The sequence below is a fragment of the Gopherus flavomarginatus genome, chromosome 4, assembly GCF_025201925.1.
Source record: "Gopherus flavomarginatus isolate rGopFla2 chromosome 4, rGopFla2.mat.asm, whole genome shotgun sequence".
NCBI lineage: Eukaryota > Metazoa > Chordata > Testudines > Testudinidae > Gopherus > Gopherus flavomarginatus.
In genome coordinates, this window is record NC_066620.1 from 194,055,630 (window position 1) to 194,076,844 (window position 21,215).

Genomic DNA, 21,215 nt, shown 5'->3' on the forward strand with positions numbered 1-21,215 from the left:
ATGTTTATGGGAGAGTCATTTGGAAACTCGTCTTCCCCCCAAATATTTCCGCAGTCTTTATCCCGTTTTTCCCGGCAGGACTGAGACTGATTCAACTCCCACCAATTCCTAGTAAGCCCAGATCCAAAAAATAACCCTTGGACCTTAAAACAAGGAAAAAATCAATCAGGTTCTTAAAAGAAGACTTTTAATTAAAGAAAAAGGGTGAAAGGATACCTCTGTGAGAGTAGCATGCAAGCTGTCTCAAAACACAGAGGATGTCCCTCTGGGCAAAAACTTAAAGTTACACGAAAGAAACCCAATTTGATTCTCCCTCTTATGCAAAACGAAGTCACAGAAGAAAACAAACAATCTAAGACAGAGGTCGGCAAGCTTTCAGAAGTGGTGTGCCGAGTCTTCATTTCTTCACTCTAATTTAAGGTTTCACGTGCCAGTAATACCATTTTAATGTTTTTAGAAGGTCTCTTTCTAAAAGTCTATAATATAGAACTAAACTATTGTTGTATGTAAATAAGGCTTTTAAAATGTTTAAGAAGCTTCATTTAAAATTAAAATGCAGAGCTCCCAGACTGGTGGCCAGGAGGTGGGCAGCGTGAGTGCCACTGAAAATCAGCTCACGTGTTGCCTTCGGCACCCATGCCATAGGTTGCCTACCCCAATCTAATACGTTCCTTCTCTAAACACTTACTACTTTTAAGAAATGTTAGGTGGCTGATTCCTGTATCCTTCACTCCGGCACAAACTTTCTCTGAACAGACCAAGACTCATTTCCCTCCTCCCTCTTTGAAAACATCTTGTACCTCCATTGGTTCCTCTGGTCAGGTGTCAGCTAGGCTATGTGAACTTCTTAACCCTTTACAAGTAAAAGAGGAATTAACCCTGGACTGTCTGTTTATGATACCTGGCATCTGATTTTGAGCAGCCAGACACCAGGGCGATTAGAAAAGTACAGCAAGGCATGCTGCGCACTAGAGAGGCTTTGAAAACCAGTTTCATGACTGGCCAGGCTTCGGTGTGACAGCTGTGCATGTTTCTTCTTGATGCAAACCCACCCCCTTTGTTGATTTTAATTCCCTGTAAGCCAACCAACCTCCCCGCTTCAAAATAAAATAACTATTGTTTTGAAAACATGCATTCTTTCTTAATTTAAAAAAGAATGAGATAAAGAACAAGGTATCCAGTGTCTCCCTTTTGGTCCATGCTGGAGCTCGTTTGTGATTCTGGGGGGACGACATGGTTACCAGTGCTCCCACCACGCTGACCAAACAGGAAATGAAATTCAAAAGTTCCCAGGGCTTTTCCTGTATACCTGGCTAGTGCATCAGAGTTCAAAGTGCTGTGAAGAGCGGTCACAATGGAGCACTCTGTGATAGCTCCCAGAGGCCAATACCATCAATTTGTATTTGCACTACCCCAAATTCAACCCAGCAAGGTCGATTTTAGCGCTAATCCCCTCTCCAGGGAGGAATACAGAAGTCGATTTTAAAAGCCCTTTAGGTCAACAGAATGGGGTTGGTTGTATGGATGCAGACATTTTTAAATCGACCTAACGCAGCTAAATTTGACCTAATCTCATAGTGTAGACCAGGCCGACGTGAACACTGGCTACTAGGAAGTGAAATGAAGGTAAACATGTATGCAGGGTGGGGGGTGGAGGAGGTATGATTAAATAGACTATTGAACAGCTGTAGAGTGCCATGATTTTCTCCACGATTGATCTGAAATCAATTCTATATGAGTGAAATAAAGATAAGACTATCTTTAGTTCCATAAACCGTTCAACACATCCCAAAAAATTATACTTGGCATGGAAATTTCAATAAAATCAGTACAATATTTGTATTAAGTTGTAACATACTAAAGATTTTCTTTGCACAGGTTGAATATGTGTTGCTGTAAAACATTTTATAGTCTTCTGCATAGTAGTACATATTATTCTTCCCTGAATCACTTATCAGGAAGAAAACTAACCAAATAGGTCTCTGCTAGAACAGAATGATCTACAGACCCTCTGCAGAAAGTAACATAAGATACTGTAATGATCTCCAATTACAGTAGAACCTCTGAGTTGTGAACACCTCGGGAATGGAGATTGTTCATAACTCTGAACAAAACTTTATGGTTGTTCTTCCAAAAGTTTACAACTGAACATTGACTTAACACAGCTTTGAAACTTTACTATGCAGAAGAAAAATGCTTCTTTCCCTTTATTTTTTTTAGCAGTTTACATTTAACAGTACTGTACTATATTTGCTTATTTTTTTGTCTCTGTTACTGCCTGATTGAGTACTTCTGGTTCTAAATGAGGTGTATGGTTGACTGATCAATTCATACCTCTGGTGTTCATAACTCTGAGGTTCTACTGTATGGATGAAATAACAGGCATCAATACATAAGCTAGGAATTCCCAGAACAGCATGAGTGAATCCCAAACATTAGGTCACATCTGGTTTGCTTATTTTGTTTATCCAACCTCTATAGCAAACTCATACCCTGCAGAAAGCAAATTTTCTGTTTTTCCTTTTCAAACCTGAGTTTCTAGCCACTGCCTGTGAAGATAACCTTTAGAATGTGAACTGATATACCACTGTGCTAGTATGAACTAGTTCCCTTGTTTATCAGAATGCAGGATGCTTTATCAAAAATGTTCAGTTTGCCTCTACAAGTAATGTAGAACTCTAACAAATATTTCAGCAATTACCTGTATATTAAAGTGGTCCAGTATTGCAGTAAGTTCGTCTTTCTTAGAAGAAATTAATGTCCCTGAAGATATTTAAAAAAAAAAAAAAAAATGAAAAAGCCCATGTCACAGTTTATATCCAAAATCACAGATAAGTAAAAAAAAATTATAGCTTGCTACATTGTGACTGAATGCACCACTGTATTCACACTCTACACACTATTCTAATAATCTCTGTACAAAATATACCTTCTGAGGTATCACTTGAAAACTAATAGCTCACTAGTCAATGTATGCAGCAACATTATTTAAAGTTATTAATATAACATTATGTACAGTTTTTAACAAACTGAAAATTATGACTGAAATACATTTACCAGACAAGTCTAGGGAGTGGCTAAACCACTTTCTCAAAGACAAAGGAGAAGTTGATGCTTCTAGCCAGGTCTCAAAGTTGATTGGCAATAACCTGTCAAGTGAACATTCTTCAGCAATACGGGGACAGAAACAGATCAATGTACATTTTAACAAACAACAACATGGAACCTCTTTCAAAATGAAGCTCCATATCTCCATCTTCACAGTAATAAGGAACTTTATCGAGGGGTAATGCTAAGGAAAATGAATTTCATAGCATGACTGAACTATAAAAGTGAGGGGCAAACACCCTCTCCCACCCCCACAATGGATTCGCTCTTTTTTCCTTTCCCTATCTTTCTCACTTACTCTTTCACCTAAGATGACAAAGGACCCAGCCTTCAGGAGGGGTTCAGACCTGAGAATTTGGTCAATAATGTTGCTGAGAACTGGTGGTAAGAATTTTATCTGGGACCAAATCTAGTTTTTTAAGTTTTAGTTACTAGAAAGTGTTTTATATTTATTTCCCTTGCAATCACTTCTGACTAACACCTTATACTTGTACTGTCTTAAAATCTCTCCTTGTACTTAAATAAACTCATTTAATTCTTTAATCAAATCTAATCCACTGCTGTGTTTAAACTGAACTGTTTAGGTAACTTCAATTAAAAAGAATACTGTTGAATATTAAACCCTTACGAGGGCAACAAACCTCTAATATCTGAATTGTCCAGGAGAGGACTAGACAATGCAGAACATGTTTTCTGGGAAAATTCAGGCCTGGGATTGTGTTGGGGTCACCCTGTAAGTGGCAATCAAGACTGGTAGAAGCCAGTGTGTGACTGGAATACTGTTGGCAAGTTGCAGCATACAGACACTCAAGATGTGACCTGCATGCTGACTGTCTGTTTGTGAGGGGGCTCAGGCTGGGAGAGACAGCAGCAAAATATTGTGAGGAACCCAAGCTTGCAAGGCAGGTGGTGAAACAGCCTCTCTCTAGTCAGAATGTGACACGTCCTACTTAGTATTTCTTAATTAATGTAAGAATATGGCTAATAATTTCACAGTACGGTTAAAGTCAGAATACAGAAATGAAAATATGCTACTAAAAAGATATTAAGCTTTACTTTTTAAAATAATGGAAGTTATATTTTTTGTTTATTTATTTTATTGTTCAAGCATCTCTCTCTCTCTCTCTCTCTCTCTCAGAGCCAGTAGCGAAAAATTAGCTAACTCTGTCATATACCATTTGAATTTTCATTTGCTCACAGGAAATACCTAATCCTTCACGAACATACAAAAGACAGTAATGAAAATATTTTTTCCAATGCTTTAAAATCAAAATTAAAAACAAAGTATTGACAAACCTGTTTTGCCTTTCAGCTTATAACTACGACTTCCATCCATGCTAATGTGTTGAGTCACAATAATAGAACTGCCATATACTTCTGGTTTAAATGCATCTTTACCTCTGTTTCGTAATGTTATCGAAACATCTGCAGAACTAAGACAAACAGTAACTTAAAATATCTGAGTTTGACTCATTCAAGATAAAGAAATAGACTTTCCACCAATAGATTTTCAATTCCTTTATAGGCCACAATCGAAAGTTAGTTGGATCTGTTTCATACTAACTATAGGTCAACACAGAACTACCGTGGTTTTATGTTTGCACAGGAGAGTTTGAGTTCCAAGCAGAAAGTTCTATAGATCAAACTGAGATGCATGGCCAAAGCTGTCTGAGCGCTATGTCTGGATCTAACCATCATACTAGACCTTTACTTTTATGAGCACTCAACTATAGCTCCATGTAAAACCTAACGTTAAAAAAGGCTTTAAGTAGTATGTTAACAGAAAGTTTAAATCTATCTGAAAGGGTAGGATGCAGATTGGCAGTGCTGCAACAATTTTAGATGCTCTGACATGAGAGAAAAAGACCTTCCTTTGTGTCTCCCCAACTCAGTGATATAGTAATAAATCAAATAATAGATAACTGAATTTCTACTCTGAGGGCTGAGAGGAACATTAACCATCAGCTCTGGGTATCGGATAACCCATTCCAGACGAAAAGAAAGTTGCCACTGCAGAAGGGGATAGATAGGCTGCTCAAAGTAAAGGAAAGAGTTTAAAAAAAGTTCAGTACTTATGGGCATTCTTTGAAATATTTAAGTTATCTTAGAATTGACTACTGACAGGAAATGAAATTTCTATTTATATAGCAGTTAAAGACGGTGACTAAATTACAAATTAATTTTAAAAATTTAGTAGTTTCAGATATCACACTGAAGTCCAACCTACTAATTTTTATTATTTTAAAACCACACATTTATATATTTTTAAAACTGTTTCTCATCCTGACACATTATAAAAGGCACAATAAAGCAAAAGGGAAAACTAAGGACTTTGTATCTCAATGGACCAAACTAACTTTAACATCAAACTAACAGCCCACCTCAAACCCATCAATACACAGTTTTGCTTACGTCTCTCCATCTTTCACAAATACTTTCAAAGAGGATCCTCTGTTAGTTGTGGTAGCTTTTCCCCCAAGACCAACAATAAGAGCAGTTAATACAGCACTCTTCCCACCTGAAAAAGCAAATAAGCAATCTTTATAAAAAACAGTACTGTCTTCTATTTATACAATTCAATTATAGTGTACACAATTTTAGTCCAACCTGCATATATCTAAGTCATACTAATAAAACTGAAAATAGACTTTAAGAATACCTATTGTAAAAGATATGATAGAAGCACACACCAACCGTTTCAATGTTGGCAAAATACACCTCTACCCTGATACAATGCTGTCCTTGGGAGCCAAAAAATCTTACCGTGTTATAGGTGAAACTGCGTTATATCGAACTTGCTTTGATCTGCCAGAGTGCGCAGCCTCGACCCCTTGAAGCAATGTTTTACTGCATTATATTCGAATTTGTGTTATATCAGGAAGAGATATATTACCGCTTTTCCAGTTCTTATTCCACAAAAAGCTTTCTAAAGTTCAAAGTATTCACACTGAGGTGAAAAGAATATCCCTAATTTTGTCTCCCAACATGTCAAGTAGTTCATGTCCAAATCTGAGAAGTAATGGTGTTTGTACATTTTGTTTTTCCAAAGCCATACTAAAATGTTTTACAAAACAAAAAGAATTCAAAGATCACTATTTTATGTATGAAAATAAAAAGTTTCTGCAGTGTCTGCAATCTTAACATTGCAGTGCTACACTAGGACAGAACACATAGAGAGCAAAAGTGACTAGAAAAGCAAGCCGAGGCAACTAGTTATTTTTCTGTTTGTTGACTGTCCAAGCAGGTGAAATGCACAAGAAAAATTTAAATTTATTCATTTTACCTAACACCTATCTTTTAAATTGTGAATGAAGGACAGATAATCTTACTAAAAACCTGATCTGAAAAAACCCAAACAAAAAAAAACACTCAGGCATTTTAGTCCCTAGAAGAAGGTAATAATGCGTTTAAAAAATTATTTTCCAGAGCTTGAATGTGCAAGAGTTCAGTTCATACTGACTTTTTACCTCTAATCACAAAATAATTTTCAGAGAACAAGAATTAAGACAAATCATGCACCAGATAAAGTTCTCTCAACTTGTATATATTTTGGATCTGTTCTGAAAGTAGTGAGTCTATCAGTTGGAAGGGACCTTGAGAGGTCATCTAGTCCAGTCCCCTGCACTCATGGCAGGACTAAGGATTATCATTCTAGACCATCTCTGACCAGTGTTTATCTAATCTGATCTTAAAAATCTCCAATTATGGAGATTCCACAATCTCCCTAGGCAATTTAGTCCAGTGCTTAATTACCCTGACAGTTAGGAAGTTTTTTCCTAATTCTAACCTAAACCATCATGGCTGCAATTTAAGACCATTGCTTCTTGTTCTGCCCTCAGAGGTTAAGGAGAATAATTTTTCTCCCTCCACCTTGTAACAATCTTTTACGTGCTTGAAAACTGTTCTGTCCTTCCGAGTCTTCTCTTCTCCAAACTAAACAAACCCAGTTTTTTAAATCTTTCCTCACATGTCATGTTTTCCAGACATTTAATCATTTGTGTGCTCTTCTCTGGACTTTCTCCGATTTGTCCACGTTTCCTGAAATGTGGCACCCAGAACTGGACACAGTACTCCAGTTGAGGCCTAATCAACATGGAAAAGAGCAGAATAATTACTTCTTGTGCCTTGTTTACAACACTCCTGCTATTGCATCCCAAAATTATGTTCACTTTTTTTGCAAGAGAGTGTTACACTGTTGACTCATATTTAGCCTGTGGTCCACTATGACACCCAAGTACTTCTTCCTAGGCCATCATTCTCCATTTTGTAGGTTGCAAATGATTGTTCCTTCCTAAGTGGAGTACTTTGCATTTGTCCTTATTGAATTTCATCCTATTTACTTCAGATCATTTCTCCAGTTTGTCCAGATCATTTTCAATTATAATCCTATCCTCCAAAGCACTTGCAACTCCTCCCAGCTTGGTATCATCTGCAAACTTTGTAAGTGTACTCTCTACGGCATTATCTAAATCAGGGGTTGGCAACCTTTCAGAAGTTGTGTGCCGGATTCATTTATTCACTCTGATTTAAGGTTTCACATGCCAGTAATACATTTTAACGTTTTTAGAAGGTCTCTTTCTACAAGTCTATAATATAGAACTAAACTATTGTTGTATATAAAGTAAACAAAGGTTTTTAAAATGTTTAAGAAGTTTCATTTAAAATTAAATCAAAATGCAGAGTTCCCCAGGTTGATGGCCAGGACCCAGGCAGTGTGAGTGCCACTGAAAATCAGCTCGCGTGCCACTTTCGGCACCCATGCCATAGGTTGCCTACCCCTGATCTAAATCATTGATGAAGATATTGAACAGAACCAGAACTGATCCCTACAGGACCCCAATCGTTATGCCCTTCCAGCATGACTGTGAACCACTAATGATTACTCTCTGGAAACAATTTTCCAACTAGTTATGCACCCACCTCCATCTAGGCTGCATTTTCTTTGTTTATGAGAAGGTCATGCGAGACAGCATCAAAAGCCTTACTAAAATCAAGATATACCACATCTACCGCTTCCCCCCGCATCAAGTATTGTTGTTATTTCCCTTTTTATAGATGTGCACTATATCTGCCCTTTTCTAGTCCTCTGCAATCTTTCCAGTCTTCCATGACTTTTCAAAGATAAACACTAATGGCTTAGCTATCTTCTCAGTCAGCTCCTTGCAGTTTCTAGGATGTATTTAATCAGCTGAGAACATTTTGAGTGGTAACTATGGGCTAAGTATGCTTGGAAGAATTAGATTTTTATAGGTAAATGTAGATAAATGTCAATTTTACTATATGCATCCGAATAGATGAAAACATACTTCCATCGATAATAATCAAAATTTACAGATGGGCAAAGCAAGAAAAATGCTGCTTGAGAACTTAGAATTTGATCTAAGGTTACAGAGTTACTATATTTTGATATACAATGTTGACAATTTGTATTTTCCTGGTTATAAAACTTTAACTTTTTTAACTTAACATCTGTCTGTCTGATCTCCTCTCCATTGTCTTATCCCGCAATATCCTTCAACTGAAAATTTAAGTCAATAAAAACTGAAAAAATGATTAAAACTCAGTTTTGTGCAACTGTGAAAATTTTAAATAGATAAAAATTAAAAGTGCTTAAAAATAATATTATCCATCAAAATTATATATTGTTTTAAAAAAAATCATTCTGCCAAACCTAGTGCTAAGTTAAAGAAATGGAAGCATGTCCTCTGGAATGGTGGTCGAAGAGACAAACAAATGTTTAGCATACCTAGCATATAAATACCTTGCAACACTGGCTACAACAGTGCCATGCTAATCCCTGTTTTCACTGTCAGGTAACTTTGTAAATAAGAGGCAGGCAGCATTATCTCTCACAATTGTAAACCGGCTTGTTTGTCTTAGAGATTGGCTGAACATGCAGTAGGACTGAATAGACTTGTAGGTGCTAAAGTTTTACACAGTTTTGTTTCTGAGTGCAGTAACAAAAAAATCTAGATTTGTAAACTGCACTTTCATGATACAGACACTGCACTACAGATTTCTATGAGGTGAATAGAAAAATACTATTTATTTTATCTTTTTACAGTGCAAATATTTGTAATAGAAAATTACAAGTGAGCACTGTGCACTTGCTATTATGTTGTAACTGAAATCAGTATATTTGAATATGTAAAAAAATCCACAAATATTTAAATAAATGGTATTCTATTAATAGTGCAATTAAAACTGCAATTAATCATGGTTTTTTTAATCAGGCAATCACTATTCATTTTTTAAATCATTTGACAGCCCTAGTTATTAATATGATTGTATATTTAATTATCCTAGCCATGTAGAGTTTATTATGTACTCTTCTTCTCAAATGCTGTTAAGACAACGACAATACTATTCATCCTATACATTGCTCCCTACTGCAGCACCACTAACCTGACAACCAATGGAGCAAACAACCCCAAAAACCTCATGACACTAGATCAGTACCTAAACTCACACAACCACCCCAAATTAAAATGAAATGTCTTCCTGGTACCCAATTATCACACTAACAGACTACCTCACCCCAGTATAGAGTGCAAAGTTAGGACAGACATTTAACCAATATAGACGAATCAGAGACTAAACACTAGAAGTGGATAACTGGGAGACAAATGACGGTTCTAACCCAGAAAGGAGAGATGTTCATATGTTGGACATTTCAACAGAAGAAAAGACATTTCCATAAATTACCACAAAAAGTAAGGCTTTCTATGAAAAGGTGAGGAAAACAAGAAGCAGCCTAATCCTGGGTGAAAGAAGTGCAACTGCAGAGATAATCACAGTACACAGACCCGTGCAGCAGATCCAGAATTGATGACAAAACTCCAAACAGGTTATGAAGCCCAGTCCTTGGCAGAATGAAGTAATCTCTGACAGATACAGGAGGATTCTGTCTTTTTCTTGTGCTTTGACAACATTTATTGAATTGAAAATGATGAGAACTATTACTGAATACAAATGGGAAGGTGCTATACTCTTTGTTAATGCTCAATCTTTCCCTTGTTTTTTAAACAAATATGACATCAAGAAAAACAAGTAGAAGACTAACATTTTAAGTTAGTACTTAACACTACATTGTAGTGAAATTGGGCTGAAAGTTAAGAAATACATATACAACAAAGAATGTTGATCAAAATTAAGTTTAAGTTGTTTTGATAATACCACATAACAGGTCACTATCAATCAATGTTGTTCTGTATAACTAAATTAAAATAACGACATACAGAAACCTCTCTCTATCTTGTTTAGCACTGAGACAAACATTAATGAAAAAGCAGATGTTTGTATAAATAACTTTTCCTTTTCTGTAGTTAAAAAGACTTTTTAATGAACTTTGGCTCTAAATATTTAGGAACATATTTGGTTTAGATTTTGGATAAGTCCCCCAAAAATGCTCCTGAGAGAGAAATGAGAAAATTAATACTTACTTCCATTGTTTCCAACCACAAAGTTTACATTAGATCCAAACTGAAAGGGCCCCAACATTGAATGGCACATGAAGTTCTTCAACTGGATGCTTTCAATTATCCCCACTTCCCCCGACGTCTACAGAAATATCATGAAAATGACATAAATCAAACACACAAAATTAATGAAAAAAAATGAAAGTGAGTCACCTGGAATGAGAAATTAAAATGAGAGCATGATGATAAAGTGGCAACGGTAACAAAAGTCACAGATACTTTTGTAGCCAAAACAGGACAACAAACAGATGGAAAGGCTTTACATGATGTATACAAATTACACAACAATAAGAAAATGTATAGCTGGTGATGTAATTCAGTCATAATGTAGTATTAAAAGCAAATAGCTATCAAAATGCTTCACTTATCAAAGATAGTTTTAGGGTACATCGACACTGCATACTCCTTTCTCTAGCATGGGTATAAATAGCAGTGCAGATGATGAGTCACTGTGTCAGTGAATAAAAACACTTCCTGAACCCTGTGGGTATGTACCTGAATATGTATCCTACAGGATTCTCTACTTGCCCACACAGTGCCTGCCTATGTACACTGCAGGGAAAGGCTCTCACAGCAGGGAGGCAGTGGGGAAAGGCTCCAGCAGCTCCCCACTTCTGGGGACATGTGTAACTACACACAGCAGTGTGGATGCAGTCAGCTTTGCACTGTGGCGTGTAGGTACACAAGAGGTATTCAGTGTATACATAGCCTCAGTTTCTCCACTTTAAGTTATCGAGTCATGAACATCTTACACAGCATGCTTTTATTATTTAACTTCCATGTGGTATAATATTTTTCACACACCATATAGATTTTTTTTTTTTTTAGAATAATCTTTACTCTTTTTAAACAACTTTCAAAGTTGGAAGAAGGAGCTGAATTTAGAAGCAGAAGGGATAATCCAGTGGCAAAATGTTGATATATATTTTGTTAGAAGTAACGGTTTTAAGCATATATAAAGGCCATCTGTAACTTGAGTTCTTTCATCAGACAATGCTGCATTTGAAGAACATTTCTTCTTAAATATTTTAAGAAAAAATGCTTTATCTCATTATAACTCAGCTACTCTAGAGAGCAGTACGGAGGGCATTCACCCTCATTTTATTTTAAATTAGCACTTACGGAAAAAGTATAATTTCAAAAATATGAGTCTATTTTGACAGTGTCACGAAGTATTTGGAATATGTTTAACAAGCTACAGTGGCTCCAACTGCTCCTTCCGGGTCACTCCTTTATCTTTTAAATACATCCCACAAACCCCCATTTTTGTGCAACATAAAATCACAACTTATTTGGTTAGTTTTTGGATGACTAACCAAACATTTTAATTCCTTAACTTGGTTGCCTGTTTTTTGCCCTCAAAAGTAGTCATTTTATATAATGCAGTTGACTGTGGTTGCCAATGCAAATTATGATTTTAATTTTAAACAATGCTTAGTTGCCATGAGTATGTATTGCACAAATTATTAAAGTTACATTTAAAAATAGTATTCTTTACTATCTATTCCAAAGAACTGGGGACTGCAACAGGCTGTGGAATTTACAAAAGGATCAAAACAGAATGCTTCAAGAAATTGTGTAACACTTGCATCTGAATCCAAAGAACAGATCATTATGGTTGACAGCACCCTCAAAAATTATTCCAGAAGAAAGATGTTTCCTCACATGTAGTAGAGGACAATTGAAGAAGATATGCTAGAAACATCACTGGTAGCTTTATTTTCGCATTGTTCCTTCTGCAGCCTACATGCAAGACACACTGCTTTACAATTAAATTGCCTCAAACAATACTATATTTATACCAGTTTGCTTATTTCCTCTTTTTAAAAACTGTCATTTCTAACAAGACACACATCTTACCGACTGCGAACTGGAATTACTGTCAGACTGCAACTCTGAAAGTTCTTCTTCATCAAGCTCATCATTCGATTCATCTGCGTATTCTTGTCTTGGCCTTTTGTGGAGTCCAGGGTTTGAAAAGCTTTCCTCTTTTCTCTTACCCATAAGTACTGAAAAAGTACAGTAAATTGGAAGTTCCAGTTAGCTAAAAGAAAAATATCACAGATTGTAACACACAGGTCTATATCGACGTAAAAATACGAATGATCACAAAGAGAAAACAGACAGAATCAGCCCACTTTTGAAGCAATACTGACAAGTCCCAGTAAAACAAAGTGAAAATTAAATCAGACAAAAAAAAAATTTTTTTTTAAACCTAAAGCTGAGCAAACCCAACAGAGAGGCATCAGTGCTGGTACAATTATGGTAATGATGAAAATTGGATTGTAAATGGATAGCTCCTATTCAACTTCAGAGGTTTGGTTATGACACTAACCAAGTACACGTTGGTACTCTAGAAATAAATAAATTCCAGTACAAAGTATGGTTAGCACTACACAAAGCATGGGGGGGAGCACACTTCTGCATCAAGAAGGAACAATAAAGCTTCAATCATGCACACACTCATGCACATATTTAATTGTATATATCTAAGCATTCCCCCTAACTTCAGTGGGTCTGCCCAGTAAGTAAAACTAAGCCTGTGCAGAAGTCCTTGCAGGATCCAGAAATGTCAACAGTTTCAAAATAATTCTCCAATGTTAAAAGACTTCTAACCGGTTAAGTTCTTCTACTCAAGATCTCAACTTTGTATGCCATAGGATTTACTTGAAAAATACCTTTCATGTATATACAGCAAAAGCACAATTCTACAAGTTGCTAAACACCTTATGCAAGGTGCTTAGAAGCCCTAACACTGAAGTCAACAGGTGTTAAGGAACACTCAGTACTTACCACTACAGGATAAAGTACTATCCGGCAGACAATGAGTAGTTTTAGATTTAAAAAAAAAATACAAAATTACCAGTCTTAAAGAATTTAACATATCCAAAGTTAACAGAGCAAGTGAAGTTACTCAGCACATGAGGCTCAAGAAAGAGAAATCCCAAGTGCATACAAGTGGCTCTGTCCATCTGATCATTAAAGACAGACAACGCAGAGGCTATGCTGAAAGTCATAGTTACAGCCTAAGGACAAAAAAACAGTATCAAGAAGGCCTTTCACCAGGATTACATCTGTTCCATCCTACTTCCTGTTTGACTGGAGAGAGATAAGACAACAGATAAAGGCACAAAATGGTAAAATCACCTCACCTGCTATCAGTAAGCTGGGCTTTCTTTGTCATTGCTGAGACAAAGTCCCCCTTTCATAGATTTCTGAAATGAACCTGATACAGGTTTTAGATGTTGTGTAGAATATAATATTAGAGAATTAAAGTTAACTTAAGTTTGGTTAAAGAAATATGTGTTGTAAAGAAAAACACATACCACTGTTATTTCAAAAATTAGGGTCTAGGAGAACCCAGATGCAAGGGAAAAACTGTTGATCAGCAAGAAGGACCAAAGAGATAGGGAGGAAAGGCCTTGGGAAGACTGGAAATAAAGGTGAATTGTCTCAAATTGTTTTTAGATGAAGTAGATAATTGGTAATAACATCATTTGTTTGTTAAAAGGTATTTAAAAGTAAGGGTTCATTGCTAATACCTGCCTGACCAAGATGAATCTGACCAATATGGTCCAAGCACTCCTAGTTTAGCCCGTTTGTAAATATCTTGATCAAATGTTTATAAATGTTTTATATTACTATTTGATAGTAAATTACTTATTATTTTGACTTTTTAGTCATGTTTAGAGCAACTATATAAATATTATTTAGCCTTTGGAATTAATAAAGGAATTCATAGTTAAACTGGTGTCGTGGTGTACAATGCATAAATGATAATTAAGGCCACGATTTTGTCATGGATATTTTTAGTAAACGACACAGACAGATCATGGGCAATAAAGAAAAATTCATGGAAAATACTAAAAATATCCATGACAAAATGGGAAGCCGTTGGACAGCTGCAAGAGGCTGGGAGCACTAGGGGCCCCTACGAGAGGCCTCTGGAAATTTCCACTACATGCATCCGATGGAGTGGGTATTCACCCACGGAAGCTCACACTCCAATACATTTGTTAGTCTATAAAGTGCCACAGGACTCTCTGCTGCTTACACCAGAATTTTTCAATCATGGGCTCTTCAGTCTAGCACACAAATAATAGAGCACAATCCAATGGGTGGAAATTGAAGCCAGAAAAATTTAAGCTGGAAACAGAGCAAAAATGTTTAATAGTGACAGTAATTAACCATGGGAACAATGTACAAAGATCATGGCACATGCATCTGACGAAGTGCGTATTCACCCACAAAAGCTCATGCTTAGTCTATAAGGTGCCACAGGACTCTTTGCTGTCTCTATCATTGACAGCTCTGAACTCAAGATTGGATGTTTTGCTAAAGATAAGCTCTACCTGAAATGGGCATTAGTTGCAGGCAATTATGTGTTACGATCACAGTGGTCACTTCTGGCCTTGGAAGCACGGAGTCTGCCTGTTTTGCCTAGTCAGCTCTTTGGGGCAGGGGCTGCCTTGTTGCGTTTGGCCAGCGCCGAGTGCAATGGGGTCCTTGGCCCCCAGAGCTCACGAAACCAGGATCTAGTTTCCTGGCACCTGTGATACAAGCCAACGCAACAGTTTCTGATGAACTAGCAAGAGCCACGTTAATGTGACCTTGGGTTTCCACGGCCACCGCCGGGGACATGGGACTTTGCAGCCTGGCCACCAGGGACACCCTCCTAACGCGCTGCCCGGGGGGGAGGGGAAGACTCAGGCGACCTCCTCCCCCTTCCATGAGAGCAGGGCGATTTGCCGGCGCTCATTGCTGTGCCTGAGCGCCCGCTCGGCCCGCGCACGCGGCGAGGAGAAGAGAAGAGACTCCCCCGCCGCGCCTCTTACCTCACGGGGAGGTGGAAGGGAGAACGAACAGCCGGTATCGTTAGGAGCCGTTGAGGTTTTAAACCTGCTGCAAGCACCGACTTTCCCTGTTTTCCGTTTCCGGCCGTTCGACTCCCCGCTGCAAGCACCGGCCGGAAACGGAAAGCACGCGCCCCGGGACCCCGCCCCTGCGTGGGGACGCGCGGCGCGAGCGGTTGCGCGCCCCGCCATCTTGCGGAGGCGTAGCCGCTTCCGGGAGGAAAAGGGGAAGGCTTCCCGGCGCCAAATACGAATCCGACGCCGAGGCCGAGACTGAGTGAGGCAGTGGGACGCCGTGACGGGACTCCCTGTATACTGGTTCGGATCCCACCTCGCTTGGGTTGTTCCCTCTTGTAACCTCCTCCTCCCTCCCTCCCCCATGTTCGGGTCCTAATCTCTACCACGCCTGGGCTGTTCTCTCCTGTGAACCCCCCCCCCGGCCCCCGAGTTCGGTTCCCAACCTCCACCCCGCCTGGGCTGTCCCTTCTCTTCCCCTCCCCCCCCGAGTTCGGTTCCCAATCTCCACCCCGCCTGGGCTGTTCCTCCTCTTCCCCCCTCCCCCCCGAGTTCGGTTCCCAACCTCCACCCCGCCTGGGCTGTCCCTTCTCTTCCCCTCCCCCCCCGAGTTCGGTTCCCAATCTCCACCCCGCCTGGGCTGTCCCTTCTCTTCCCCTCCCCCCCCGAGTTCGGTTCCCAACCTCCACCCCGCCTGGGCTGTCCCTTCTCTTCCCCTCCCCCCCCGAGTTCGGTTCCCAACGTCCACCCCGCCTGGGCTGTCCCTTCTCTTCCCCTCCCCCCCCGAGTTCGGTTCCCAATCTCCACCCCGCCTGGGCTGTTCCTCCTCTTCCCCCCTCCCCCCCGAGTTCGGTTCCCAATCTCCACCCCGCCTGGGCTGTCCCTTCTCTTCCCCTCCCCCCCCCCCGAGTTCGGTTCCCAATCTCCACCCCGCCTGGGCTGTCCCTTCTCTTCCCCTCCCCCCCCCGAGTTCGGTTCCCAATCTCCACCCCGCCTGGGCTGTTCCTCCTCTTCCCCCCTCCCCCCCCGAGTTCGGTTCCCAACCTCCACCCCGCCTGGGCTGTCCCTTCTCTTCCCCTCCCCCCCCCGAGTTCGGTTCCCAATCTCCACCCCGCCTGGGCTGTCCCTTCTCTTCCCCTCCCCCCCCCGAGTTCGGTTCCCAACCTCCACCCCGCCTGGGCTGTCCCTTCTCTTCCCCTCCCCCCCCCCCGAGTTCGGTTCCCAATCTCCACCCCGCCTGGGCTGTTCCTCCTCTTCCCCCCTCCCCCCCGAGTTCGGTTCCCAATCTCCACCCCGCCTGGGCTGTTCCTCCTCTTCCCCCCTCCCCCCCGAGTTCGGTTCCCAACCTCCGCCCCGCCTGGACTGTTCCTCCTCTTCCCCCTCCCCCCCCGCGAGTTCGGTTCCCAACCTCCACCCCGCCTGGGCTGTTCCCTCCTGTCATCCCTTCCCAGGTTGGATTCCAGCCCCCCACCCTGCCTGGGCTGCTCCCTTCTCTCTGGGTCCCCTGCCACTGGTCCGCCCCGGATTCTCCCTGCCCTCACTCTCCTGCCACCCATGTCACATCCCGGGCTCGCTAAACTATCCAGCCCCGCCTTGTATCCCAGTTGCTCCTGCTTGGCGTCCTGGGGATGCGTTTGTGTATTCAGACCCTATCAAGGCTGTTATCAAGCTGTTATCTGCTTCCCACTGTGGGGACCTGAATTCGAGCCCTGGCTCTTTCTTTGTCTCCCTTCTCCCCTATCCACACTGCAGTTTTCCATTTCCCCACCCTGCTGCTGTTGCACCCGAGAAACCAGTACAGGAAACCTGGATGTAGCACAGCCTGTAGTCTGCTAAGGACCTAGTATAAGGAGTGAGTTGCAGGGGTTTAGTGGTGGCCCACCAGGGATATTAGTTAACAGCTCCTCCATGGAGCCAGATATGTGCGCCTGTGCTCCTGGTGCAGTTCACAGAATTCCCTAACACTTGTTCTTTCTGTAGTAAAAGGGAGACTGTGGTGCACATCTGCATAAAGCAGAGGTCCCCCAATCTGTGGGATGCACCCCTTTAGGGGGTGCAAAGGACATTTGGGGGGTGCAGCAGGGCCCAGACCAGCCCCCACCGTGGGAGGGGGGAGGTTGGCAGGAGCACCACCAGCCCAGCTGCTAGTTCTGCACCTGGCCCCGGCCCCATCCTTTGCTCCACACCCTACTGCAGGCTTGGTTGCCTGCCCCCACTGCAGCCCCAGCCTTGGGCCTCTTAGCCCTGCCCATGTTCCCCTGCCCCTGGAGCCACAACTCCTCTCCCAGTTTGGGATACTCTACTCCAGTGGCCTTGAGGGACTGCAACCTGATAAACCTCCTACTGAGGCTCTGGGTGTACTTTTCCCCACACCTCATTTACCTCCATATCCCCACAAAGTCACAAGATCTCTTTGTCAGCCTCTTGGCACTGGTCAAGATGAACATCCGTCACACCAGGAGGAGGAAGCTGGACGGGGGTGTGTCTCAGTGACTGGGGTTTATTTCTGGTCCCTTGTCTCATACCTTTGAACCAAGTTCTTGGGCAGTGTCCACTGGCTCCCTGGATGTTTTTCAGGAGCAGTGTGCATTGTTGAGTGTTCCCTGCTCTATTTTCTGTTCAAGTTCCCTGCTTTTTAACCTTTGACCCTCCCTCCATTTTTGTTTGTTCATTTGTTGCCCCAAGAATTTAGTTGTGGCCTGAGTGAGTGGATAGACCTTTAGGTCTGGGTGGGCCATCCAAGTACCCACAATCATAAGTGCTGACTCTGTGGGTACTCTGGGGCTGGGGCACTCACAGAAAAAATAATAGTGGGTGCTCAGCACCCACCAGCCGCAGCTGTTTGGTGGCACCCTAAAACAGCTGATTGTAGGCTGGGGCAGGGCTCTGGGGAGGGCAGTGAACAGATGAGGAAGAGGCGGAGTAAGGGCAGAGCCTGAAGAAATGGGGTGAGGGGGGGCCCTCAGAGCAGAATGGAGGTGGAGCACCCCAGGGGAAAAGAGAAACTCAATGCCTATGACCATAATGGGTTCAAGATTTTAGTGGTTCTCTTCCGTTCCCCCCTTCCAAAGTCCCCTAATGCTGAGAATACACAGGGATTGGTAAAAGTATTAGTATTTTAGCAGGGCCAGCTTTAGGAAGTGCAGGGCCCAATTCGAATAGTTTCAACAGGGCCCCAGCAGGGATGACTATTAAAAAAAAAAAAAAAAAAAGTAAAAAAAACACATGGGGCTTGTACTCACTGGGCGGTGCTCCGAGTCTTCGGCGGCACTTCGGTGTCGGGTCCTTCACTCGCTCCAGGTCTTCGGCGGCACTGAAGGACCTGCCGCCAAAGTGCCGCCGAAGACCCGGAGCGCTGTCGGGTGAGTAAAAATTAAAAAGATGCCACTAGCCAGGGAAGAGATTCTCACTGGTCTCGGGGCCCTCGTAGGCGCGGGGCCCGATTCTGGGGTATTGGTGGAATTGGCCTAAAGCCTGCCCTGATTTTACGGGTAGATGCAGCATTGCATGCAGCCTAACCAGCTAGAAGCATGAGGACTTAATGGTTGTATTCTTGTTTTACTTACTTACAGAAAGAATTGCAAGTATTTAATCTTGTGCAACATGTCTTTTTATATTTGAAGAGTAAGACTAAAATGCATAGAATGTGTTTCATTTCATTTCATAAAACTTTTTCCCTCTCTTTTGTCCCATTGAAAACAAGAGGGTATCCCACAAATGGAATAGTAGTGGGTGATGCACTTTGGGAGCTTAGGTGTGTTAGCAAAGCTCTGTGATGTGATCCAGGACTTGGAATACTGGTGAGGATTGTAGTTTAGAAGAAGTAATTGCAGACCTCTCCTGTGTGGGGAGATCTCTCAGGCCTTGGCTACACTGGCACTTTACAGTGCTGCAACTTTCGCGCTCAGGGGTGTGGAAAAACACCCCCCTGAGCGCTGCAAGATACAGCGCTGTAAAGCCTCAGTGTAATCAGTGCCGCAGCGCTGGGAGCGCGGCTCCCAGCGCTGCAAGCTACACCCGTAAGGGATGTGGTTTACGTGCAGCGCTGGGAGAGCTCTCTCCCAGCACTGGCGCTCCTACCACACTCACACTTCAAAGCGCTGCCGCGGCAGTGCTCCTAAATTTCAAGTGTAGCCATACCCTTAGTACGGGAAGGGCAGGGCAGAATTGAGGTGCATTGGCCAAGATTTCTTGGATAAATTTGCATAGTCAGATGACTTGTCTGAAGCAAACCATTAACAGTCATCAACTTTAAATTCATTTACTCATTTTAAATACTCCTTTTGTTTTTGTTGAGTTAATTGTAATCATGTAAAATGTTCATTGTTTATAGACTTACTAGCTCTAAACATTTAAAGGCTGGTTTGTCCTGGACCTGATGTCAGTGACTGTATTGCAGTTCACTTTGTGGAAGCCAGATCAACTCCCTAAATTTTGTTGTTGTTTTTGTAATAACATCAACAGTGTTTTAGGGCGATTTACAGACTTTAAGAAAAATAAGGTCCCGCTGTGAAGATTTTACCTTCTCTAAAATATAGAAGGTGGGATGGAGATTTGGTATAACTAAGGCCCCTGAAATAAAATCTGTTCAGATGGGTCTTTGCAAAGAGCCTCATTCTAGACAGTGCAACTTTCTGCAAGCTGGATTCGCACCTAAATCATTTAAATGACAAAAATAAAAGAACTTCCAAAATGTATTATGGCATGTCTACCTACTTCAACAACTAATATACTTTGTTTGAATCATGGAAAGGAAAAAATCACTTCCGTAGTTATAAATTAATATTTTATTATGGTGTTGAGAAACATTGACTTATTTTATTTTTCATTTTGTAAGTTGCCTTAGCCACATTTTTGTCTATATAGCTACTTTTGCATGTTTATGGAATTAGAAATACTTTTTGATGCATTTATCCTCCCTGTGCATTAATACATATGTGCTATGTCATCATGGTACTAATAAACCAATTAACACAGAGATTATAGGAAGCTATATAAGAAACATAGACTGATTTATAGGCAACAAATGGTAACATCAAAAGGGCTTTTTGCAAAGTGTTGTCTCATTCACCTCCCAAAAAGCTGGAAGTCCCAGTTAGGTGGTAAGAAAGTTAATTTCCACCCTGCATAATGTTCTAGTCAAGGCTTTCTATATTTTAAAGGTAACCATTGGAAATATTAAAGTATTACTGTGGCAAAAGAGAATACTTCTGTGCAGTTTTAAAGCATCATTTATCTAAATATATTCTGTTGAGGCTGCTACTTAGCAAATGAGCATTGTTAGGGGGCTTATTCCTTCACCCTCTCACTTCCTTGGTCCTTCTCGCATGAACAGAGAGCAACGATACCCAAAGTCCAAAGGTGCAAACAATTCGATGTTTATTGGGCTGAACTTCCAGCAAGCATGATTCCAGTTTCCTTCCTTAATGTTCCCCTTTGCAGCTCTGACACCACAGAGCCTTGCCTGTGTCCCTGTTCCCATTCCCCCCCCCCTTAGCAAAACATGATCCCAATTCTACCACCCTCAGTCCCTGTTCCCATTTCCCCTTTACTTCCTGATTGACTGCAGAGTCTATAGTAAAACTTGAGTTCTGCTTAGCTATACTTTAGCCAATCATTTTACTGAAATTTAACTAACCAATCCTAACATGCTGTAACATGGTTATTTAACCAATTATATCCTACCACCTTAATTGGTTTACACCCAACAAAATTGATTATACAGCAGACAGAAACACTCTTAGAACGAGAAAGAGATTAT

The 21,215-nt window shown here is 41.2% G+C and overlaps 1 protein-coding gene across 4 annotated transcripts in view; it reads right to left on the reverse strand.

Moving 5' to 3' along the window:
- The window catches only part of SMC6 (structural maintenance of chromosomes 6), a 103,748-nt gene extending 88,188 nt beyond the window's left edge, over positions 1 to 15,560 (reverse strand). For 3 of the 4 annotated variants that reach the window (XM_050950670.1, XM_050950669.1, XM_050950672.1), the window contains exons 1-6: positions 15,422 to 15,560; positions 12,447 to 12,595; positions 10,551 to 10,668; positions 5,521 to 5,626; positions 4,405 to 4,541; positions 2,702 to 2,763 (exon numbers count right to left, since the gene is read on the reverse strand). In XM_050950670.1, the coding sequence (XP_050806627.1) occupies positions 2,702 to 2,763; positions 4,405 to 4,541; positions 5,521 to 5,626; positions 10,551 to 10,668; positions 12,447 to 12,590 (567 nt within the window). In that variant the 5' untranslated portion in view covers positions 12,591 to 12,595; positions 15,422 to 15,560. Of the gene's footprint in view, positions 1 to 2,701; positions 2,764 to 4,404; positions 4,542 to 5,520; positions 5,627 to 10,550; positions 10,669 to 12,446; positions 12,596 to 15,421 lie in introns of those variants that run through there. The other variant, XM_050950671.1, reaches the window with a different exon arrangement.
- Between the last annotated feature and the right edge of the window lie 5,655 nt (positions 15,561 to 21,215).